At 40.1% G+C, this 22,434-nt stretch overlaps 1 protein-coding gene across 2 annotated transcripts in view; it reads right to left on the minus strand.

Moving 5' to 3' along the window:
- BCAT1 (branched chain amino acid transaminase 1) overlaps nt 1-22,434 on the minus strand; it is a 58,014-nt gene that overhangs the window by 22,806 nt on the left and 12,774 nt on the right. The window contains exons 2-4 of one of the 2 annotated variants that reach the window (XM_057405241.1): nt 18,070-18,141; nt 2,764-2,964; nt 1,221-1,277 (exon numbers count right to left, since the gene is read on the minus strand). In XM_057405241.1, coding sequence (XP_057261224.1) covers nt 1,221-1,277; nt 2,764-2,964; nt 18,070-18,141 — 330 coding nt within the window. Of the gene's footprint in view, nt 1-1,220; nt 1,278-2,763; nt 2,965-18,069; nt 18,142-22,434 lie in introns of those variants that run through there. The other variant, XM_057405242.1, reaches the window with a different exon arrangement.

Below are 22,434 nucleotides of genomic sequence, written 5' to 3' on the forward strand. Positions count from 1 at the left end.
TATATAATTATATAAAATTAAATTAAAAAAAAACCTATTTATTATGTAAGTTCACATCAATATAAATATATACAGGTATTTAGATTAAGTATTAAAGGACCACTCATGTAAATAGACAAGAATTTTAGAATTCATTTTTTAAAGCACATTAAATTTCAGCATAAGTTCTATGAATTTAACTGCATCACTTCTTTCAGTCTCCTCAGACTTCTCCTCCTGACTGCTCCACACAAAATGTCTGGAAGTACATTCTTTGCACTTGAAGTCTACATATGCAGGGGTTTTATTTGGAAAAAAAAGAATCTTGTATTTGTGTGTAAGTAATTTTAGTAGAATACTCAAGGTTTCATTATTATTAAATTCTGTAACATTTCCCCAGAAGGATCAGTGAAGTGTAATGTCTAGAAAAGTTTTGTGAGGTCCCATGATAGAGCTAGTCCTTCCACATGACAAATTTTAACTGGTTTGTAACTGGGGTGCAGGAATCCCAACAATATTCCTTTGGCTACATGCTAACTATGTAGCAGAACTAAAATTAGAACCCAGAACATTTTGCCTTCAAAATTTATATTATTCCTATGGCAATGCCAACCTTATTAAAAGGTTTGTGTGCAGTTTGGAAAAAGAAACAGTTCCTGGGACAGATGTTGTAGCTATAAGAAAAGAAACGTTTTTAATAAAGGGTGGCATAGCTGGTTATATGGTGATACTTTGATATGATTTTTATTGGGCCAGTTACTAGCTAATACCACATTGCTGTAATGCTTCTATCTTATCACAGAACAGTTGTTTCCCCCCACCCTCCTCCCCAACACACTCACAGAATTTTTAATGAGAGGGAAGAGAAAGGAATGTTGCTACTAAGATCTGATCAATGGTTTGAGAGAAGAATCACATCATTACTGAAACACAAAGCCTTCTCAAGCTGTTAAATCTTTTTCTCCAAAGAGAAATACTTAACTTTCCAGAGCTCAGTAAAACCTTACACTCATTCAAAAGGGAGACAGTGATGTGTTCCAGAAATGCTCACATGAATAAAAGCAACTGCTGTGGTTGCTTGACGGTTGGTTGCTGCGGTGGTGTGCAAACAATATTATCTGACATCTGTACATCACAGGAGCTGGATCTGGAGTTCAGCAGATCCAGACTACCACAGTGCATCATGGAGGGCAAGGAGAAAGGGGAGGGAATGCCAAATTCATCATGTTTATTATACCCACTGTGTATTCATTGAGCCACAGCATTGGCACCAGATTCTCCTCTGTCTGTCCTCTTGGCTAGAGGAATCGTGATGCAATAAGGGTAAAAGAATAAAAATATGGGGGGGAAAAAAAGAAAAAAAAAAAAAAAAAAAGAAGAGCATATTCATATTAGCAATGACTTCAGACTAGGCCAGAGGCTGAGCATTAAAGCAATATGCTACTAAGAGTGAAATATAGATCCAGGACTCCAGCGTGGTTTCTTACTTCTTGGGCAGATCAAGAGCTGCAGCGTTAGTCACAGGGGCCTGCTGTAATTTACAGAGGGCCTTTGGAGGCCCAGTGACTAGATGGGGAAAAAACAGCAACAACAAAAAATGGTGAAGGCAGGAGCTCAGGGACAACAAGCAAGGAAAAGCTGAAAAGCTTGATCCTTCCTTTATCCTAGTGGTTAAAAAAAAAAAAAAGAGAAGAAATGGACAAAGAAATAATAAAAAAAGCACAAGCAACTCCACTAACTTCAGTGGAGACACTCCCACCTACCTAGAAGTGGGAGGAGAAACAGATTTCCATTTCACCATATGTGCCCTGCTGAGGCTTTCACACAAATGTGAGTACAGCTGAAGCTGCTCTGGAAACACAAAAGGCAGCTTTAGCCAGTAAGCAGCTAAGCACGGAAACTGTTAACCACGCTGGTTTCCAACTTAACATTTCACTTTCCAAAATTCCTTGCTCTATGTTTTCTGCTTAAATGCACTTGTATATGCTGAATACATCAGATCTAGTTTGGAGCTCTTCAGACTTGCTTGGAGTTGCAAACAAACATCTATCTAGCCTGTCCTGCAATCCAAGATATGAACCTTTACAACAGCTTAAAATAGCTCTCACAAAGTGCATGTTCAGTCCCCAAATTAAAGTTACTCTTGGAATTTCAGAGTTTTATCCAGTGCTTCATTAAGTTACAGCAACTGGACAGTAACTGTCAGTGAACTAGAACACTTTTACAAATGAATTTGTCATCATGTAAGCATTATAGAATAACAGAATGGTTTGGGTCGGAAAAGACCTTAAGGTCATCTAGTTCCAACCCCACGGCAGGGATGCCTCCCACCAGACCATGTTGCCCAAGGCTCTGTCCAGCATGGCCTTGAACACTGCCAGGGATGGAGCATTTATCATTTTGGGGGGCAACCTGTTCCAGTGCCTCACTACCCTTACATCAGAGAGCTTCTTCCTTATATCTAACCTGAAATTCCCCTGTTTAAGTTTAACCCCATTACCCCTTGTCCTATCACTACAGTGCCTGATGAAGAAAGGGTCTCCTTCACTAGCCTAGAAATTTAAGTGAACTGGAATCCACAGGTCAGAGTTCCTTCTGAGTTATACTAACATAAATATAATCTTGTTGTAAATAATGGAATTATTCTGGAAGGACATCAGCTATCAAAACAAAATGTAACTCAATACTAATGAACTTCAGACAGTAATAGTCCATGTATTACAAAGGTATGGGTTCAAGAGCTAATGAAACAAAATAGCAGTTTCCAAATAATTCAGTACTCACTTCTACAGCATAATGCAGAGATGAGGAAGCTGGATGCAATGAAAGGTTCTCAAGTGGCTTAATATAAGGTTTCTCCCATCCTGAAGCCAAGGACCATTCAATTATCAGCATATTATCAGTGAACACGGTTCCAAACACCAAACCATTGGGGTCTGGTTTTTCCTTCAAAGTCGTAGCTGGGGTGATAACCAAGTCTGAAGCCTGAAGGAACATGAAGACAAAAATGAAGTGTATAAAAATGATCAACTCAGACTGACTTAAAAGTTATTCTCCATCAGTGAACATGGACAAATGTGATATTTTATCTGCGAGGATGTTTAATAACAGAATGCTTAAAGGCAGCTAACCTCTAAGTAGCTGGCAAAGTCCTCATACTGTGTATGCACACATATACACAGTGCTGCTTATACCAGAAGTACTTGGCATATTTTGAAGAACTGTTAAGTGGAGGAAGCAGTACAAAGTGTAAAACCAGAAAATCAGCAGATGAAAATTTCTTGGGCACTCAGATTAACGTATGCATACAAATTCCAGAAACACTCAACTGCTGTATCTCAGAACATAAACTGATCATAAGAAATTAATCCCTCTCACAGCTAAGTAGATACATTATGATGATTTGCCTTCAATCCATAAAACCAACGTGAGAGATCAGAGCCTGCAGTCAGCAGATTACTTGGGTCACACCAGCTTGTTCATTCATATCCATATTTTCCTAGAAAGGTTCCGTTAGCAAAGAAGGTAAAATGTTTCCTTGCATGATAAACTGTAGAGACTTTATTTTACAAGCTGGATTAGCTCCAGAAATGCAAAATAGGGATTTTTGTACTGGTTTTGGCTGGGAGAGAGTTAATTTTCTCTATGGTAGCTCATATGGTGTGAATCATCCTAAAGAACGCAGGGGAAGGAAAGCAGGATCACTGGCAGGTCACTCTCTTTTATACACAGATAGGGACTAAACAACTAGAAAGGGCTATGAAGGGGGCAGTCTCGATCCACACTCTCCATTCTCTTTCTGTACCATCTGAGCATTTAAACTGCTGGTCAGAAGCAAAAAAGAATTCAACAAAGAATTGTATTCAAAGGGCCATTTCCCTTCCTAACATGACTCAGAAAGCACTGACCCTTATTACAAACCCCCCTACCCAAGTAAGATCTTACTTCTTTATGCTGGGTACATATAAAGTAGACTGGAACGCAGGTAGTTCAGACTATTGTTCAAATCAGTTGTACGGGCACTAAAAAGGCATGTTTTGCAAGAGGTACCACTGATGTCTCAGACTCATTTTGCAAAATAAGAAGAAAATAGTCTCAAGCTTTTGAAAAAGAACACATGCACTCCTGTCTCTGTAAACAACCTGATTTTCAAGATGCCTTTAATGTACAATGGCCTGGTTTTATGGGTCAGTTGATTTTTGTTTGGGTTTTTGTTGGTTGGGTTTGTTTGGGGTTTTTTTGCTTAATGGCTTAGATGTGAAATTAACTGAGAGCTGGAACACATGAACAGATAAAAGTTTGTTTTAAACAATCCAGTTATAGGGCTTGACTACATATTAAAGTGCATTAGCCTGACTGAACTAATACCTAATCTGATGAAACAACAATTACTCTTCTTAAATCTTTAGAGTAACCTTTATCTTGCTGACAATGAATGCTCCAATGGGAAAAGCACTACTCAATGATGTCCTGAAAATAAAAATGAGTTTTACCTGACAGCCTTTTATCATGCACTTGGGGGGGGGGGGAACAACAACAAACCAAACCAAGAAACAAACAAACAAAAACAACAAAAAAAAAAACAACCCAAACAACAACAAAAAAAACCACAAAACCAACCCCCCCCCCCCCCCGAGCGTGGATCAAATTAAAAGCCACAAAGGAGTGTTTGTAATTATCCACAATGGAAGACAGCTCAGGAAAACACTTATGCAGGAGCAGGATGTGAATGGGACTTAAGCAAGGATGTAGAATGCAGTTATATCCTTGCCTTTATCTCTGGACAGAATCACAACTTCTAAAGAAGGTCTACTGCCAGTGATATTAACAGCTCTCCCTGAAGCCATGGCTTATGTCTCATCTCAGGTGATTTTCATTAAGGTAATTAAATTTACAATAAAGTGGCCTGGGGACCAGAGCTATCATATGGAGTCTCATCCCCTAGAACTCCCATCACTGTGCTGATTTCTGCTTTTATGCCTCAGTTTTTCACTCCCACAGCTGTGGAAGCACAGTAGCTGAAAGGCAGCACTACAAAACAGTTTGTTAGCCTTATCAGGGTTAACAAATAGCTTTTACTTTAAGGATGGAAAAGATTTTACCTTGGCTCTTCTCACAGGTCCACAAGCACACGTAGAAAGCGCAGCAAGCTGCAGCCACAAGTGAAGAAACATGCTCACTTGGGAGCATTTGGGTTTTCTTTGACCCAGTTTTGTCACTTAAGTTATTTCTCCAGATTTGGACAGTTCAAGAGACAGTTCAGAGTGTCTGTCATGTGAGTGCTAATTTAATAAAACTATGCTGATCAAATACAAACACTCTGTTGCACTCTAATGGTTAATAGAAAGAGGGTCCTAGATCCAGAGTCACTTCTATGCTGGTTCATTAGTGATAAGAGGTGGGCCACATGCTCACTTCTGCAAGTTCAATAAAATGGGTACTCCTCTGTGATGGGTGGTCACACAGCAGTGCCTATGGCTCAAAAAAGGAGCCCACACTGGTTAGCTTTCAGCCCCAAGGACTGGGGACTTCCTGCAGTCACAAACACAAATCACTGGGCTGGATTTCAGGTTGAGTGACTTGAAGGCAGAAAGCCTACAGAGGTAGGTAGCTGTGATGCTTATCCAGAAAAAAAGCAAATAGTTTCTGGACCACAGAGCTTTCTGGAGCTGCACACACTGAACAAGGAGCCTACCTGCTGTTTCTCACCTCCTTCAGCTTTTAGTGAAACTAGCCTTCATTCAGGCATTTTGCAAACACCTGACTCAACAATACCAGGTGTGACACTTGACCCACAACACTTCTTTCAAACAACAGTAGGAATACCCTGCAGAAGACTTCAAACATAGGCTAAACTGCACAGACCATTAAGGCAACAATCATTAAAAAGGCAAGTTTCCTTATCCTTATGATCCTGTTAAGGCCCCCTGAGATGCATTTAAGATTTTTTGGGGGCCATTACTTTCTTAGGGTCTTTCCCCTTACCCATTCTCTTGTACATTTGTCCGTCTTTTTTTTTCCCCAAGAAGCAAGTAGTGCAAGTTAACAGTGTGCAAAATCACCTGAATCTTTCAGAATCCCAATGCTTTTTATGTCAAGATCCCATCAAGTGCTGAAACACATTCAATCTTTTTTTCCCATAGAAGAGGACTGAGTAGGCATTGGAGAACCCATCCTTGCAGTACTCTCTCCCACAATGTGGTCTGCAGCATGAAGTATTGCACTCAGCCTCTTCTAGGTCCCTGAACAATAAAACCTCCTACACAACATCTCACCTGTCCAAGCATTTTGTGGTGCTGTTCAAACAGCACCAGCAGGAGGGAAAACAAACACTTAGAAGAACCCACACAAAAAGAGCAGAGCAAGGCCAGGTGACTAACACTAGAAATACTGATTAAGTATTAATGCCTACTACTTTAATATCGCTCATTAAAAAACTATTGCTGTGCTACCATGGTATCACCTATGACCTTTATAAAACAGCAATTTATTTCTTTCCTTTGTCAACAATTGCTCAGCCCTCAAAGTAATATATTAAGGATGCATTAGGGATTGGCATTAACACTCATTCAGATCTCCACTGTGTGTACTGCCAATACAAAGGGTGATTTTCAATTAGGTTTGTGTTTTGCTTGCTTTGTTTACCAACCTGCTCTCAAGCACCTTCTGATGCTGCTGCCTAAATAATAAAACCATTAAAGTGGAAGAAAACCAGATAAATGCAGGAACAAAAAAAGATTAAGGGGGATAAAGAAGGAAAGAAGCCTGTGGCACACAGTCTAGTGAGTGCAGCTATTTGGCCCCTGTTTCCTAGAGTAAAATTACAAGGACAGTTCCATCCTTGCAAACTCTCCATGTTGCAGCAATACAGTATGTACAAGATACATGTTCCTAGGTCCCAGCCCAGGGCACCTGAGTAAGAAATAGGAAGAACCAGATTGCTCTGCCTATGGTAGGCTAAAGGTGGTGGTGGGAAAGACAGCTGGATACTGTTGATTTTCAGGCTTGTATAGCAGCACTGCACCTGTAAAAAGCTACTCTCTTGACAAGATGCATTTTTTTTTAATAGCCTCTCCTCTGAAAAGTGCCTGCTGATTCCAATGCAACTTCTTCCAGGGCAAAGCTTTACCCAAACCAAGTAAAGAAGATACATTGTGGCCTCTTGAAACTGAAATTCATCATTTGATCAATCAGATCTTTTCAATTATGAGCTACCCAAATTAAAAATTACATGCTGGTCTGTGTCAATTTTAACCAAAGCTGTAGCAAGACATTCTGGTGCCCCTAGCCGAAATGTCAGTTTAATGCTTATTCTACCCAACCTTTGCTATAGCCTGAAGTAGAATTGGAGCTGACAGCAGCTTCTGGCCAAAGCTGTTACTCTCATTACTATATTCCTACCTTTCTGACCCTAGAGAACTATCTTGGATAGGTGCAGAAGGCAAGGGCATATTTTTATTTTACCAACACCTTCCCAAGTGATCCTTGGTTGCAGTTATTTTCACTGCACTGAAACTGCTAGACCATAATGAATAGGTTGAGCAGCTTTAACAGGTGCAATTCACTTGACATACCCAAACTTCTCTGAACGCTTTGCTGGGCCAAGCGTTTCTATCACTTCCTTGAGTAAAAACAGAGCTGACAGCCTCAGCTGCAAAATAGCTTACATGTTACTTAACTGTAACAACAAGTTTCAGCAGAGATACTCAAAATACTAACATCCACTCAGTGAGACTGACTGCAGTCTACTCTGATGAAACAAGTAACCTCCCCTACTTCTTGTCAAAGTGATTCATTCAAGATGACAAAGCAACTGCAATTATTATTTTTCATTACTTATACTGAGTTTGTAAGCATATCCTAGGAAAGATCAGGGCCTTCTGATGCAATAACAGACACAAAGTATAGGCAAAATTGAGTAACTTGTTTTGCCCTTACATTTGTGAACAGCAAAATGCGGTTGCAGTAGAAGAGCAGATTTTGAGGAGACTAATTACAAAGAGCATGAGGAATTACTATAAGGGGGGAAGGTAAAGTGTAGCTGGGGCAGTTGGAGAGAACTGGGCTAGGACTAAACAGAAAGGTTTTGAGGAGGACTCGAGGGATAAGGATATTGGTTTCCTGCCATTCAGTCCTCATCACTGCTTTTCAGGACCTCCCCAGCACACACATCTATCCCAAGAAGCCATTCATTCTGCTGGAGCACAAATTTTGCCTCACAGCACCTTCTGCCTGGCTCTTCCTACATGACAAACTGAGAAGAGGTTTGCACTGCCAAAGAAAAGCAGTTATGGGGAACTTAGTTGAGGATACTAACTAGACTGAAGAAAGTGGATTGGTCATTCACCTTTGGAAACTGAAACTCTTCTCTAAAACAAGTTTTCTTTGGTCTTGCAGCCAAAGATCAAGCTATCACCTTTTTCCTATAAATCATTCAGCTCTTTTACTTTCCAGAGTCAAGCTGCAGGTGGCAGAGGATTGCCCTGTTTTCTTGCTGACCTGAGCAGTGATCTTAGATGCCTGGAGAAGCTCATATATTAGATATCCCAGCCCAGCAGCACCATACAACAGGGCTCAGGCTTCTGTATGTTGCAAATAATTACTCCTGTAGAACACTTCCTACAAGAAGCCCTGTTCCTAAACCCTGTCTTAGAAACAAAAATGCTGGATAGTGCTACAGTAAATGAAACCAAGTGCACATCTTTTCCAGCAGGTATTATTTTTGTCTAGTTTATCTGACTTACTCCCTCTCAGCTCTATCCACTACCCACTAGCTGACACCATCGCAGCATCTATTTGAGTGAAAAAGAGATCTATGTCCCACAGGCCTTGGGTAAATCAAGGTCTCTAGGTTCATTTCTTTTCCCATCCCCACCTTCTTTGGAAAAGGCTGCTACTGTTGTGGAGCAGAGACCATCTCTTTCTCTTAGCTCAGCGCTAAGCCGTGTGGTTCTGCTCACAATAATAAAGTCTATAGTAGAAATAGTAAGAACAACAAATGTTCTATCCACTCAGAATAAGACACAGTTAAATAAATTCTTAGAAATCTCTAACTAGCTTGTAAAGTATAAAAAGTAACATTAAAGTAAGTAATCCTATAATCTTTTTACCATCATTACTGTCTTAAATTTACAGCAGAGCCTGAGGCTTGAGAATGGAAAGTGTGCCAAGATGTAGTAACATTTAAGCAGGAAGAAAGCCCTAATTTTCCTAATATAAAAAAAATAGAGAAACAAAATATAACAAAACATCTTCTTCAATGTCGGGAGACTACCCAGAAATCTTTCAACATAAAGCTTCCCTGGGACTTCATCTGAGAATATGTTAGCACATGTAATTGAACTAGGCCCTGGAATCATTGCATCCGGTTGACTGTACACTGGGTAACAGACCACAGGACAAATGACAAAGCAAAAGGGAGTCAAGGGTCTGAATCAGCTGTGAGTCTGGCATGGAAACAGCAGAAAATATGGCTGGACTTTTGTCTAGTCCATCCTCTGTAAGGCATCCAACCTAAACTATTCATAATAGATATTTACCAAATATTTTTCAAACCAAATAATTAGCTTATGCTACACTCTGAAAGCAATGGGAAGAAACAACACGTTGGCTTCTTTAAACTTTCCCCTGACCTGATGGATGCTCCAGCTCTGATGCAGGAATGTTTGATTTGGAGCAATAGGCAGTGATGCAAACCTGCTCTGACAAGACAACAGATAAGTGGTTGGAATTGACATAAACTCCTTGCCTTAGAAAATGAAAAGGGCATCTAAGGCAGCAGCAGAGCTGAAAATGCAGTCTGCAGCTCCCAAGATGCTCAAAAAGGGAAAGGAAGATGCTGGAAAGATACAGTCCAGCTAGACTAGAGAAAGCACTGAGGAAAACAATCTTGCTCTACAAAACACTAAAGCATGCGGGTAAAGCATATCATCACCAATTTTGTTGGAACTAACTATATTTTAAGAGTTTTTCTATATGTTGCTGAAATGCTACCCTGCACTCAAATCAGATCCCACTGATTTGATCCATAGCCCATTAAAGTTAATCAAGACCCTTCCTGCAGCTTTGTAGGAATTTGGATTGTAAGGGAGGCAAAACTATCCGAATGTTTATAGCCTCATACATTTCTACTGTTTCAGGAAAATTAAATGGATTAGTAAAGGTTTTGGGGTGGGGTTGTGGTGTTGGGGTTTGAGGGGGGGGGTGGGGGGGGTTGGGTTTTGGTTGCTTTTGGGGGGGCAGGAGGGGTGTTTCATCCCTTACTCATTAGTCTATTCTCCACTGACACAAGTTTCAGAAGATGTATATTTTTAAAAGTTAAAGATGATGAAATGGGGTTCCTACAGATGCTAAGGAAACCTCCTACCTGATATTAAGGAAATCTTAAGGAAAGCAGCTGGTTTATTTTAACGGGTTCTGTCTCCTTTACTCCAGCTGATGGTATTTTCAGATTATGAAAAATAGTCATCTAATATCTCATCTATTGAAGAATTATATAAAACATTTTCCATATAAAACCTTTTTAAATCATAAACCACCAGGATGCTGGTAAACTATTAAATATAGGAACAGAACCTGGACACACTGTTGCATTTTGGTTCTATAAACTGTTTCTGTTTGCTAAGAGCTATTCTAGTTAACTGAATGATAAGAAAGCGTGAAGAGGGAAGCAGTATGAGCAGGCTTTAATGCAATCTTTGCACTGGACTGAAAACCACACTGCTGTAGCTCACTGCTACTGCTGCTCAAGTTAGCTATAAAAAAAAAAATATTCTCTTCAGACATGCAACTGCACTTCTTGTCTGCAGTGCAGATACAAGTGGGCTTTAGATTGGAAAGATCTGACAGCCTGCTTAATGCAATTCCTGATGCTGTGCTGCTTCTTGCCTCACAACCACTGTATTTCTGCATTACAGCATAAACACAATGTTCCATTTTTAGAAAGAGTTTGCCTGGGAGAATGTTTGAGCCTAACACAAGCTGAGGGCTCATACAGAAAACTGGAATAGAGAAGTCTCTGACATTTAACTGATACCACATCTTTGTGCAGTTGACCGGTATTTTACATGTTCAAATAATGCTGTATTAAAGCAAAACTTATAAATCTGGTCCACAAAAACTTGAGACACTACTGTTTCCTGGTTTGGGAAACATCATTTCTACTTCTAAAAAAAAGTAGTCATACTGAAAGAAGAAATGAACTGCAAACCTAAATTTCAGACAAACAAGTTGGAAATATTTCACCTAAGTAGCCTGGCCAGTCACAAACATGTTATGTGGAGTATCCAAGAATAGAATCATAATCTCACATGTCCAAGTCCTGAGCAGTTACAATTAAATCTCCTTACCCTGAGTTTAATAAGCTTGTAGCCATGTAGGGAAGTGGATTTACAGAATGAAGGTATTCAGAATTCATAGTTTTATGTGGAATTTCAAGAACGTTGAGGAATATTAAATGTTTTCATGGCACAGTCTTTTACATTGAAGTTACAGGAATAATTTCAAATATTCAGTTAACCACACCTGCCTTTTTCTCTTATCTCCCTTCTCACAGTGGTAGACAGAAGATAAAATTACAAATTCTTGGGAATAGGTATGGACACCATGGGTCTTATAAGTTTTGGAGTCCATTTCTTTTGGAAATCATTGGCTGGCACTATAGTTCTGCCTTTTAAAAGCAATTCTTCACCTTGGAAAAATAAATCCAGAAAATTATACAAACTAAATGGAATTTCCGAAATTCTAGTACACTTTCTGTGCTTTTACAGACATCGACTTTATCTTAAGCTCCTAGTTAAACAGAAGATAAAGCATCGCTTTCTTTGTACTATAAATCAACTCAGCCAAACTGCCCCCGGCTTTTTTTCCCTAGCAACTTCTTTTTATCTCGGCTAAAAGCTTCAGTTATTTGCTTAAGACAATTAATGTTATTTGCAAATCCTACAGCTTCGGGTAATGGGACAATCAGTTCCCCTACTACAGCTTAGAAAACCTATTTGCTAAAAGCCTGCAGCTATATGCAGGACATCACCCACCTGAAGAGAAACACAGAACTACTTGCCACTAAGCTAAAACTGAAGAGAACTGCCACATATCTCAAATGCTACATCATAGGTAAGGTTCCTGATGGCATGCAGACTGCTGGGAAATCATCCCTTAGCATGTCACAGGAGGACCATGGTGAATTATTTTCACAGCATTAAAAAATCGTCATTGCTCAGTAGCATTTTTTGGCTACTACAGCCCTGAAGCAATGACACTACTGCTGTTACTCTCCGAGAACAAGCTTGATTAGAAACATTTACGTGCCAAGTAGAGCCATCCACAATACTAAGCTGCATTAATGTGCTCTCCACCTGTGCGTGCAACTTGCATGGTCTCCTTCAGAAAAGCCACTTTCTTCCAGGGACCAACAATCACCAAAACATTCATTTACACATATTGGGGTTCATTTCTTCTCTCTTTCATCAAAACAGAATGCTCAGCTGCAAGTGCACTGTGTGTTGATCACTACTGTGACCTAGACCCATTCTGGCCTAATAACTGTAGTGAAAGCAGCAGATGAGTAAGTCAGTCTTGCCCTGCTATTATTAGCAATATTCAGAAGAGTTTGTGCAATGCCTGTATGGATGCAGAATACTGCAGAAACCACCCAGCACTCAATATTCTCTGTGCTATAGCTGGTTTCCCTCTTGGCAGGTGAAGGTGAAAGAATGGATTTGATTGTAAATCACCTGTAATAATTCTGCCACATATACGTGCTTGCTAGGAGGCATAATCAAGTGATTTAATAACATTGTTACTCACAATTTATTTTTTTTTTATTCAACACATGTAAAAAGCAAATCATTTTATTGTCACTGACGAAAAAGCTAACACAAATAAATTCAGCTGAAATCATGATGAAAATCAGACTGACCTTTTCTAAAGCAGTACTCTGCTTGCAAATGCTATATACTGTTAGGACAACAGAGAATTGGCCTTGGCATCCTGATCTTACAGTGGCTACAGCTATGTACTTCTATAGGAATGATACGGAGAGCACCTACCAAATGGTAACTGACATAGTTTTAGCTTAGGAGGTTCAGACTGGACATCAGAACAAAACCATTTTCTTAGAGAATAGCACAGCACTACATTCAACAGACAGAGCCACAGATGACCTGGTCTGGTGCTGATTAAAGTCACACTTTCAGTGGAAGGATGGACTAGATTGCCTATGGTTCTAAGACAAAAAATACTTGGAGATGCTTTATTATATAATGTTATATACACACACAAATGTAGATAGATATACAACTGGTCATCTTTTATTGCTTCAAGACAGTTTATATAAAAGCAGCTTTCTGATATAGAAACATTTAGGGGAGCTACTGCTCTTTATCTTTAATGCAATTGCATTCTTTGTCAAGAACATAAAAGGAGGCAGAGTGCTAGCATCAGCACAGTATGTTTTGCATAGAGCCAACCAAGTTCACAGTCATTTCATGCAAAGGCTGCATGTTTTAAAATACACAACTAAAGGTCCTACGACAAGGAACAATTACATTTGTGTGAACAGACCTCTAAGGACAAGATCAATGTCTGTAAAACTTCCACTGGTAATCTCTCAATTTGAACCACAAATGCCTGCACTGGAAATAAGGTAAATAAGAGGTAAAATACAGAGCAGTTTTTGAGGCAGTGGGAAAACTGGTTGTTTATTGGTAGGTTATACCTATAGTGTGGAAGTAATCTTTACCTTCTAATTTAAAGTCTGAGTTAGTTCAGTGCTTGGGCTCTAAAACGTTATAGCAATGAAAGAAACAAATACTGAAACATGTATTTGCTAGATGTGAGCCAAGTTTGAACTGGAAGCCATACAAACATATTAGCATAGCACTGTATTCAGTCTAGCAAGTCCAAAATCTCAACAGGGATTATTAGTTTAAGCACAGCACTGCACTAAACTGCGCGTATAGCTTCCAGTCTGCCATGGGCTCACATCCCACTGGCTCAGAGCCTGGGCAGGCTGGGTCTGCCTGCAGAAGACTATGTAGAAGTACTCAGTTATTTAGAGTAGAATGAGGAGACACTGAGATACAGAAGCTCCACTTAAACGTTTTTCATTCCACTACCATGAGTCTTCATATTAACAAGTCAATCCAGATAGACTTGTAAACTACAGCTACTTTATTCTGCTTTATTCTGGGTATATGTATATGGTTTGCACTATTCTGGTACACAAAACAGGCCATAAAAAAAAAAAATCAAACAAAAAAAAACAAAATAACTTAATTTTTCACCATTAAGATGCCCAACTAATTCTGCATAGCTTCAGGTCATTAAAACACAAATAAATATAAACACCTTCTCAAAGTGTCCCAGTCTCTCAAAGAGAAAATGTATTCCATGACAAAAAGTTATGCAACTAAAATCATCTCTCTGAATATGGATTAATAACATGAGGGTAAGAAAAGGCATAGATGCCTTTAGTTGCTTAAGACCAAGCATTAGTCAGAGCTAAAATACATCCATACATACAACATTCAATCTTGTCAGTACAATAAGAATGTTAATCATAAAAATTTAGTGCCTAAGACATAACTGCGTGCTATTTCATGGTATTACTGAATGCAAAGAAACTTGTATAACAGCAAAACTAGATATGTACATTTCTTGCTTCAACATTCCAAAATATATTCAGTGGTACAGAGGATGACTCCACTTCCCATTACTGGTTTCATACTCCCTTCCTAGAGATCCAGTGCTGACAACAAGCAATCAACTAGGTTGAAAAAGACCTTTAAGATCATCAAGTCCAACCATTACTTCAGGACTGCCAAGTCCACCACTAAACCATATCACTAAGGGCCTAAACTACACGTTTTTTTGAACGCTTCCAGGGATGCTGATTCCACCACTTTCCTGTGGAGCCTGTTCCAATGTCTGACTACCTTTCCAGTGAATAACTTATTTCCTATATATCCATCTAAACCTCCCCTGGTGCAGCTTCTTAGGTTAGGGTCACAAACCACAGCCAGTTATTTAAATAAATAAATAAATAAATAAACGTGTCGATACAACAGTTAGGGGAGAGGAAAATTTCAATCTAGTGGAAGGAGCTGGGTAGATAAATCCTGGATATTTGACATTTTCTACAATACAGGAAATTAGCATAATCACTACTTCCTTCCATGTTTCTTATCTGTTGCAAGATCACCGGTCACATGTCAACTCTAAATGCCATACCTTAAGTATCTTGTAAATCACAGACCTGTCAGGATGAGATTTTTAACTGCAGGAGTCCAGTTAAGGTAGTTCAGTAGCAGTTAAAACAAACATGCTACTTCTTAGCTACTGACTTAAGAGAAGCCCATGAGAACTGAAAACAGTGAGCAGCCAGCAGAGAAAGGTCAAAGTAGCATTCATTCCTTCCCTCCCAGCATATAGGGACTTTGAGTCTACATTTCCAACTCAAGCAGAAATACAGTAAAATTCAAAGGAGCACACCCCACCTAAAAAGCACAGCACTGCATTCCAAAAAGAAATGTCTTCAGAGAGCTAGTCTGGCATTCAAATGTTGGACACCATCCCCTGTAAACAATATGTTTTATGTAAGCATAAACCAAAACCATACCCTTTTTTCTACATTCCCACAATCTTGGATTACTTGGGTTACTGGCACAAAATCACAGTTTTCTTCAGCACAGTCAGCCCCATGGGTCAGCTTGATGCTTTGAAATATTATTAGCTATAGTTTCTTAAATTGTAACGTAACTGCCTTCCACAGATATGTTTGTGAAGTTCCCTAGAATGAATCCAGGCCATTTTATTCGCCATTGTCTGGTGTTATTTTTCCTTCATTCAGAACGATTTTCTTTTTAATTTGATAATGAAGTTAAAGAGACTGCAAGTAATTCATATCATTCAATCAGTACCTGTATCCCCATTGTAAACTTTCATACACACAAAAACACTCAGCACAATATTTTCTAAAAAGAAAATGAACCCCTTTCTGGTGACTGCAGCTAATCTTCAGAAACAGAGCCATAAGGCAGCAATAGACTTACAAATCAGATTTCAGCCTGAGCCAGCTGTTTTTTTCTAGTATTATTCCCTTTATGATCATCTGTCCCACCTGTTAATGTGTTTTACCCCTCACATGGCCTCTCCACTACAACGATTTGCATTTTGGCTGACATACAAGTATCAATGGAAAGGAAACTGGATTAAATCCAACTTTGTGCCACCTAGTATTCAGAGAACCTGCTTGACTGCTGGGGTAATTAAATCTGCCTTCAGTCTCCTTCAGTTTATGCCCAGTTCACCTACAAACCAAACACTGTTAGAGCTTGTTGACACTTTATCTATCTTCCTTCTGGACTAACTCAACCAGTGGAAGGAAACAGTACATTGTGGTTACACAAGAGTGTTCTCTCTGTAAAGCAATTTTTGATCTAATACACTAGCACACTCTACTGAATGAATCTATTGCGATCTATCTTGCCTATTTATTAAAGGTGAGGTCACAAAACTCCACACTTGTGAATTCCCAGGCTTTCAAAACTGATTGGATGCCTGGTTTTGTCAACATTTTCCAAATCAGTTCTGGCTGAACAGTCATCCCAAATCTTCCTTCTTGGGCAGAACTGCCAGAGACAAACAACGCAAAAAAATGAGGAAGAGAAGAACTGGGAAGGGCTGAGAATTGGGAAAAAGGAATTAAGTGACATGCTGCTACATGGTGAAATTCTTTAGACATAGACTCAAGAATTCTTTGCTGTTTTCAGTAAGACCAGCATCAAAATAAATCTTATCAAGGAGTCCAACACATTTATTTTCCATATCTGGATAAAGGCTGTCAAATAAAATGGAAATAACTACTTAAGCATAGTTCAGAGGACAGTCACAGCAGTGACACTGCCCAAAAACATCAGGAAGAACATGACAGTTACAAAACATATCTTTATAATGTCATCTCATGTACTGCTGACAATAGCAATAACAGGAAAGGAACTGCTGAAAAAGCACAAGTGAAGTCACCTTTTTCTGGGTACTATTTTTAAACATTGCAAAATATAGATGAGGCTTTTAAAGACTGTAAAACAAGGAAAGAGAGGGGAAAGAGAAAGAAGTAGGCAGATGTGTGACACAAAGAATAAAGGTAAAAGAAATATAAAAGAGAGGCAGGCAAAAAAAAGGGAATGAGGACAGGAAGTAGAATTCAAAGGAGCACATAGTAATGGGCTTTACATTTACAACAGAAAATTAAACATTGACATCTGCGTCCATATAGGCTTCAAGTGGAACTCACAACTACTAGCACTGCATTCAGGAAGGAGGCAGAGAAAAAGAGTTACATCCTGAGCTCAGTTCTAAGCATAAGATAAAAATTAAAAAAATGATGGGTTCAGTTTCATGCGAGTTCCTGGCAGCTGCTCAGCACTGCTTATTATCATAGCCCTATTTGCTTGTTGAATGCTGATAATGTGCCAGGGTTGTGGTGTGCTTTGGAGTCCTTCTGAGATCCTTAGCTCTGCAACTTTTGAGACCAGATGGAAAAACATACTTTTGGACACCATTCCTAATGCGAAAGTTTAAGAAATAATAGTGCAACATAGACTTTGGGAAAAACAGTTAATGGAGGAATCAGTCTTCATTTCTATTATTTTTAAAGCAGGTAACAGTTAGAAGTAAAATCACCTATATCATTTTATTTTTCCTTTAATGACTACTAACCTTTTAAACACTACCTGAAACTATAACAAAGCTCTTTTTGTAACACTCTAAATTTCTACATTGAAAATATTTTCAGCTATTTACAGAGTTATTTACAGAATTATGACATTTAAGCATGTCAGTAGCTATGAATGCCTGCACGACCATCACTACCATGTTATGTGTGAACAGGTTGCCCAGGGAGGTTGTGAATGCTCCATCCCTGGCAGCGTTCAAGACCAGGTTGGACGAGGCCTTGGGTGATATGATTTAGCATAAGGTGTCCCTGCCCACAGCAGGGGGGTTGGAACTAGATGATCTTAAGGTCCTTTTCAACCCTAACGATTCTATGAAATGCTTCAGACACTCATCTTTTAACAAACAACATACCTTGAAAGAGTCAGCCATTTCCTTTCCTGTTTCTCCCAAACATCCTCCAGCTGTGCACTCATTCTGACAGCCCTGGGAGAAACAAAAACAGTGGAAATCAAATTCAGTGCACATTGCAGAAAAGTTGATACCCATTCAGTTAATTCTATTTAGGGACAGATTGTATTGGATGATCACTCAGCCTTTGTCATCAGTATATACATATTATCAAGAACTTTTTGGAAGCTTCTTAGCACAACTTTTCACCTTTTACTTCAGTTGCATTATTTTGTAACTGTATTTCAGGGGTTTATAAGAAGAGAAAACATCTCAGATTAGATCATTGCTCTGAAGTGCAGAACAGTACGCACAGCATCACAAGTCCTTCATTCAAAGCTGAATAAATAAACTGTGGTTTTAAACAGTTCCATCAGATGTCATTTTCTCTATGAAATCATCCATGTAATAGATTTGCTTTTACCTTTTCTCAGAGGAGCCTGACTAGGCAGAATGGAAGGGGAAAAAACTGGTTCTGTTACATCTGTCATTAAATGAAGACAAAGAATGCCCACCTATATAAACACATTATCAGAATATTTTTCATTATCCAGTATGTTGAATCTAAGGCTTCTGCCACTGATCATGCTTGAAAGGAACTAAAAGAGAAGGAGTGACTGTTCTATGCATCCTTCTGTTCAGAAACAGAGGGATAACACATACAGGAGCAAGCCATCTACTTAAAAGCAAGATCCCCAGTTCCCACAGCATTAGGCTAGCATCTTTGAGGACCCTCTTCCACTAGGTGAGTTGCCAGTGCTGTCAGGCTTTTAACCCTACAAGGGAAAAGCCCTAGCAGGAGCCTGCACCGGCTGTTTACCACTTGGTGGCTTTCTCTCACCCTGTCACCCTGAGCCTTGCTGCATTTTGGGTTGGATAGTCCCAGCCCAGGTGGGAAAGTTCGAAGTTAAGGATATAATTCCCTGAAGGAAAGAGGTGCACAGGAAATCTTTCATGGTTAGCCTGTGAGATCCCACCCCAAGCTCTTAACCAGGGAGCAGCTCTAACCCTACAAAGAGGGCTGTGCGTAGGTAGATGGCAGTGCCAGAGAGACATCACAGTCCTGCAGCAGCCACCAAACTGTGGGGCCAGGACTCGGGACACAGGCTCACAGGCTGTGAAACATGACACACACAAAGCAAATAAGATTATTTTTTCCCTTTTTGCAGATCTTGGGGATATGGTAGCCAGGTAAGGGGGAAAAAAAATAAAATAAATAAAGCAGGTCTTCAGTGGGTCTGCAAGGGATAGCAGTCTTGTTACCAACAAAAGAAATAGCAAACTCCCAGCCACAGCAGATTTCACTTCCTCTCCCCTCCCCCCTAACGCCCCAGGGAGGCCGTAACATCCCTCTTGCCTTTTCTCACCATCAGCTTTAACCCTTTTGTTCCTCTCTTTTCATAGTGCTCTACAGCAAGATGTAATCACAGTTACAGCCCCCTTCCTATCAACTGAAAGGGGACTAAGTCCTGTATACTAGGTCCTTGTTTTTCCTGTAATTCTTCAAATACTTCCAAATGCAGTGGTAAAACCCTGGAAGGCCTTCATGACACCACCAGTTTTTATATTTAGTATTCTGCAGATGAATTAAACCAACTAATTTCTCTTCGAAGTGCAGTGAATTACGATGAAGAGCATGCTGGATACCAGCTAGTAGGATAGTAACTGCCAGCTGTGGAGCAAGAATTTCTCAAGCATCTCCAGCTCCATTGCTGGCTTTTGTCTAATATCTAGTATGCAAAGTTGGATTTTCTAGTAATAATTACTGGTGACAGAAAATACTGACAAACACTCAACCATTATGCTTCAGTTACTTCTCATCTCTGCTTTATGAAGTTGCCCTAAAGCAAGTGTTGGCATCAACACAGAGAGGACCAAAGCTGGATATAGTTTAATATTCTCTTTCATGATCTTTAAAAAAGGATACACAGCTTGTATGTGAATTTTGAGTGTGGACCACCTACAGAAACAGGCCCTAGGGGCTCCATCGCACTGCTCTTCATTTCAAAGTTTCCACTCAGTTCAGTGAAGTCAACAGCCAATTTTTTGGGCATATGCAATAGGGCCAGTCCTGTTCTCCATGAAGTCATTATGTTTCGCACATTTAACACACATTTAAAGCAAGTAGCTAACTGCCTTTGTTAACAACATTGAGATGAAATTGAGTTAATCCCTCAGCACTACGAAAGGCATACCACAATTACTTTCTAATTGATAGAGTCATATTTTAATAGCTCCATAGCTTTTAAAACTGAAATATGTTGTTAAATGCAATAGGGAATAATCAGTCTCTGGTTTAGTGCCAACACTGCCAAGGGACCTATGCCAAGCATAAATTTGCCCTTTGTGTTTAATAGCATGGTAGATTTAAAACCACATCCGTTAAAACACCAATGTTATCCTAAAATTACATTTGAGCCATTGGGTCAATGTCTCCTCAAAATCACTCAAGTCTGTATACAGTTCCTGTGCAATTACACGAAGCACGGCAGTACTTCCAGTGCTGTGTTACAGAGCTAACAACATTTTCAAGTTAGAATAGTTAGGGTTGGAAAGGACGTTAAAATCATCTAGTTCCAACCCCCTGCCGTGGGCAGGGACACCTCCCACTAAACCATGCCACCCAAGGCTCTGTCTAAACTGGCCTTGAACACTGCCAGGAATGGAGCATTCACAACTTCCCTGGGCAACCCATTCCAGTGCCTCACCACCCTCACAGGAAAGAACTTCTTCCTTATATCCAATCTAAAATTCCCCTGTTTAAGTTTTAACCTGTTACCCCATGTCCTATCACTACAGTCCCTAATGAAGAGTCCCTCCCCAGCATTCCTATAGGCCCCCTTCAGATACTGGAAGGCTGCTATGAGGTCTCCACACAGCCTTCTCTTCTCCAGGCTCAACAGCCCCAACTTTCTCAGCCTACCTTCATACAGGAGGTGCTCCAGTCCCCTGATCATTCTCGTGGGCCTCCTCTGGGCATGAGTCCAACAGTTCCATGTCCTTTTTATGTTGAGGACATCAGAACTGCACACAATACTCCAAGCGAGGTCTCACAAGAGCAGAGTAAAGGGGCAGGATCACCTCCTTTGACCTGCTGGTCACGCTCCTTTTGATGCAGCCCAGGATACGGTTGGCTTTCTGGGCTGCAAGAGCACACTGCCAGCTCATGTTAAGTTTTGCGTTGACCAACAGCCCCAAGTCCTTCTCTTCAGGGCTGCTCTGAATCTCTTCTCTGTCTGCCCAACCTGTAGCTGTGCCTGGGATTGCCCCGACCCAGTGCAGGACCTTGCACTTGGCATGGTTAAACTTCATGAGGTCGGCATCAGCCCACCTCACAAGCGTGTTGAGGTCCCTCTGGATGGCATTCCTTCCCTCCAGCGTATCAACCGAACCACACAGCTTGGTGTCATCGGCAAACTTGCAAAAACAAGATGTTGAACAAAGATGTTGAACAAGATCGGTCCCAGCACCGATCCCTGTGGGACACCACTCGTTACTGGTCTCCAGCTGGACATTGAGCCATTGACCACAACTCTTTGCATGTGGCCATCCAGCCAGTTCTTTATGCACCGAGTGAGAGGTCCACCTATCAAATTGATGTCTCTCCAATTTTGAGACAAGGATGTCATGTGGGACAGTGTCAAACGCTTTGCACAAGTCCTGGTAGACGACATCAACTGCTCTACCCCTGTCCATCAGTTCCATAGCCCTATCACAGAAGGCCACCAAATTTTTCAGGAAGGATTTCCCCTTAGTGAACCCATAATGGCTGTCACCAAGCACCTCATTGTTTTTCATCTGCCTTAGTATGCCTTCCAGGAGAATCTGCTCCAAGATATTGCCAGGCACAGAGGTGAGACTAACTGGTCTGTGATTCCCTGGGTCATCCATTTTCCTCTTCTTGAAAATGGGGGTTAGATTTCTCTTTTTCCAGTCATCGGGAACTTCACCTCACTGCCATGATTTTTCAAATACGATGGACAGTGGCTTAGCAACTTTATTTGCCAGCTCCTTCAGGACCCACGGATGGATTTCCATCAGGTCCCATGGACTTGTGTATGTTCAGGTTCTTAAGATGGTCTCAAACCAGATCCTCTCCTGTATGTAACTATTTTATCTGAACTGGCAAGAAGACAGTATTTCACATTTCTTCCTTCAAAAATATTGAAATTACACATTGAACTTATCATTACTGTAAGGCCTGTATGAGAAAAGAGTATAGAGTATTACACTAGATTAAAGTTTGTTTAAAAACTTTGTTAATGTGTCATTGTATCACTAAGAAACACTACTAATATGAAGACCTGGTGATAAGTAATTCTTACTTTA

This window comes from Pezoporus wallicus, unplaced genomic scaffold (assembly GCF_028554395.1).
Source record: "Pezoporus wallicus isolate ANWC-B61680 ecotype Strahan unplaced genomic scaffold, APGP_CSIRO_Pwel_v1 contig_6789, whole genome shotgun sequence".
Lineage (NCBI taxonomy): Eukaryota > Metazoa > Chordata > Aves > Psittaciformes > Psittacidae > Pezoporus > Pezoporus wallicus.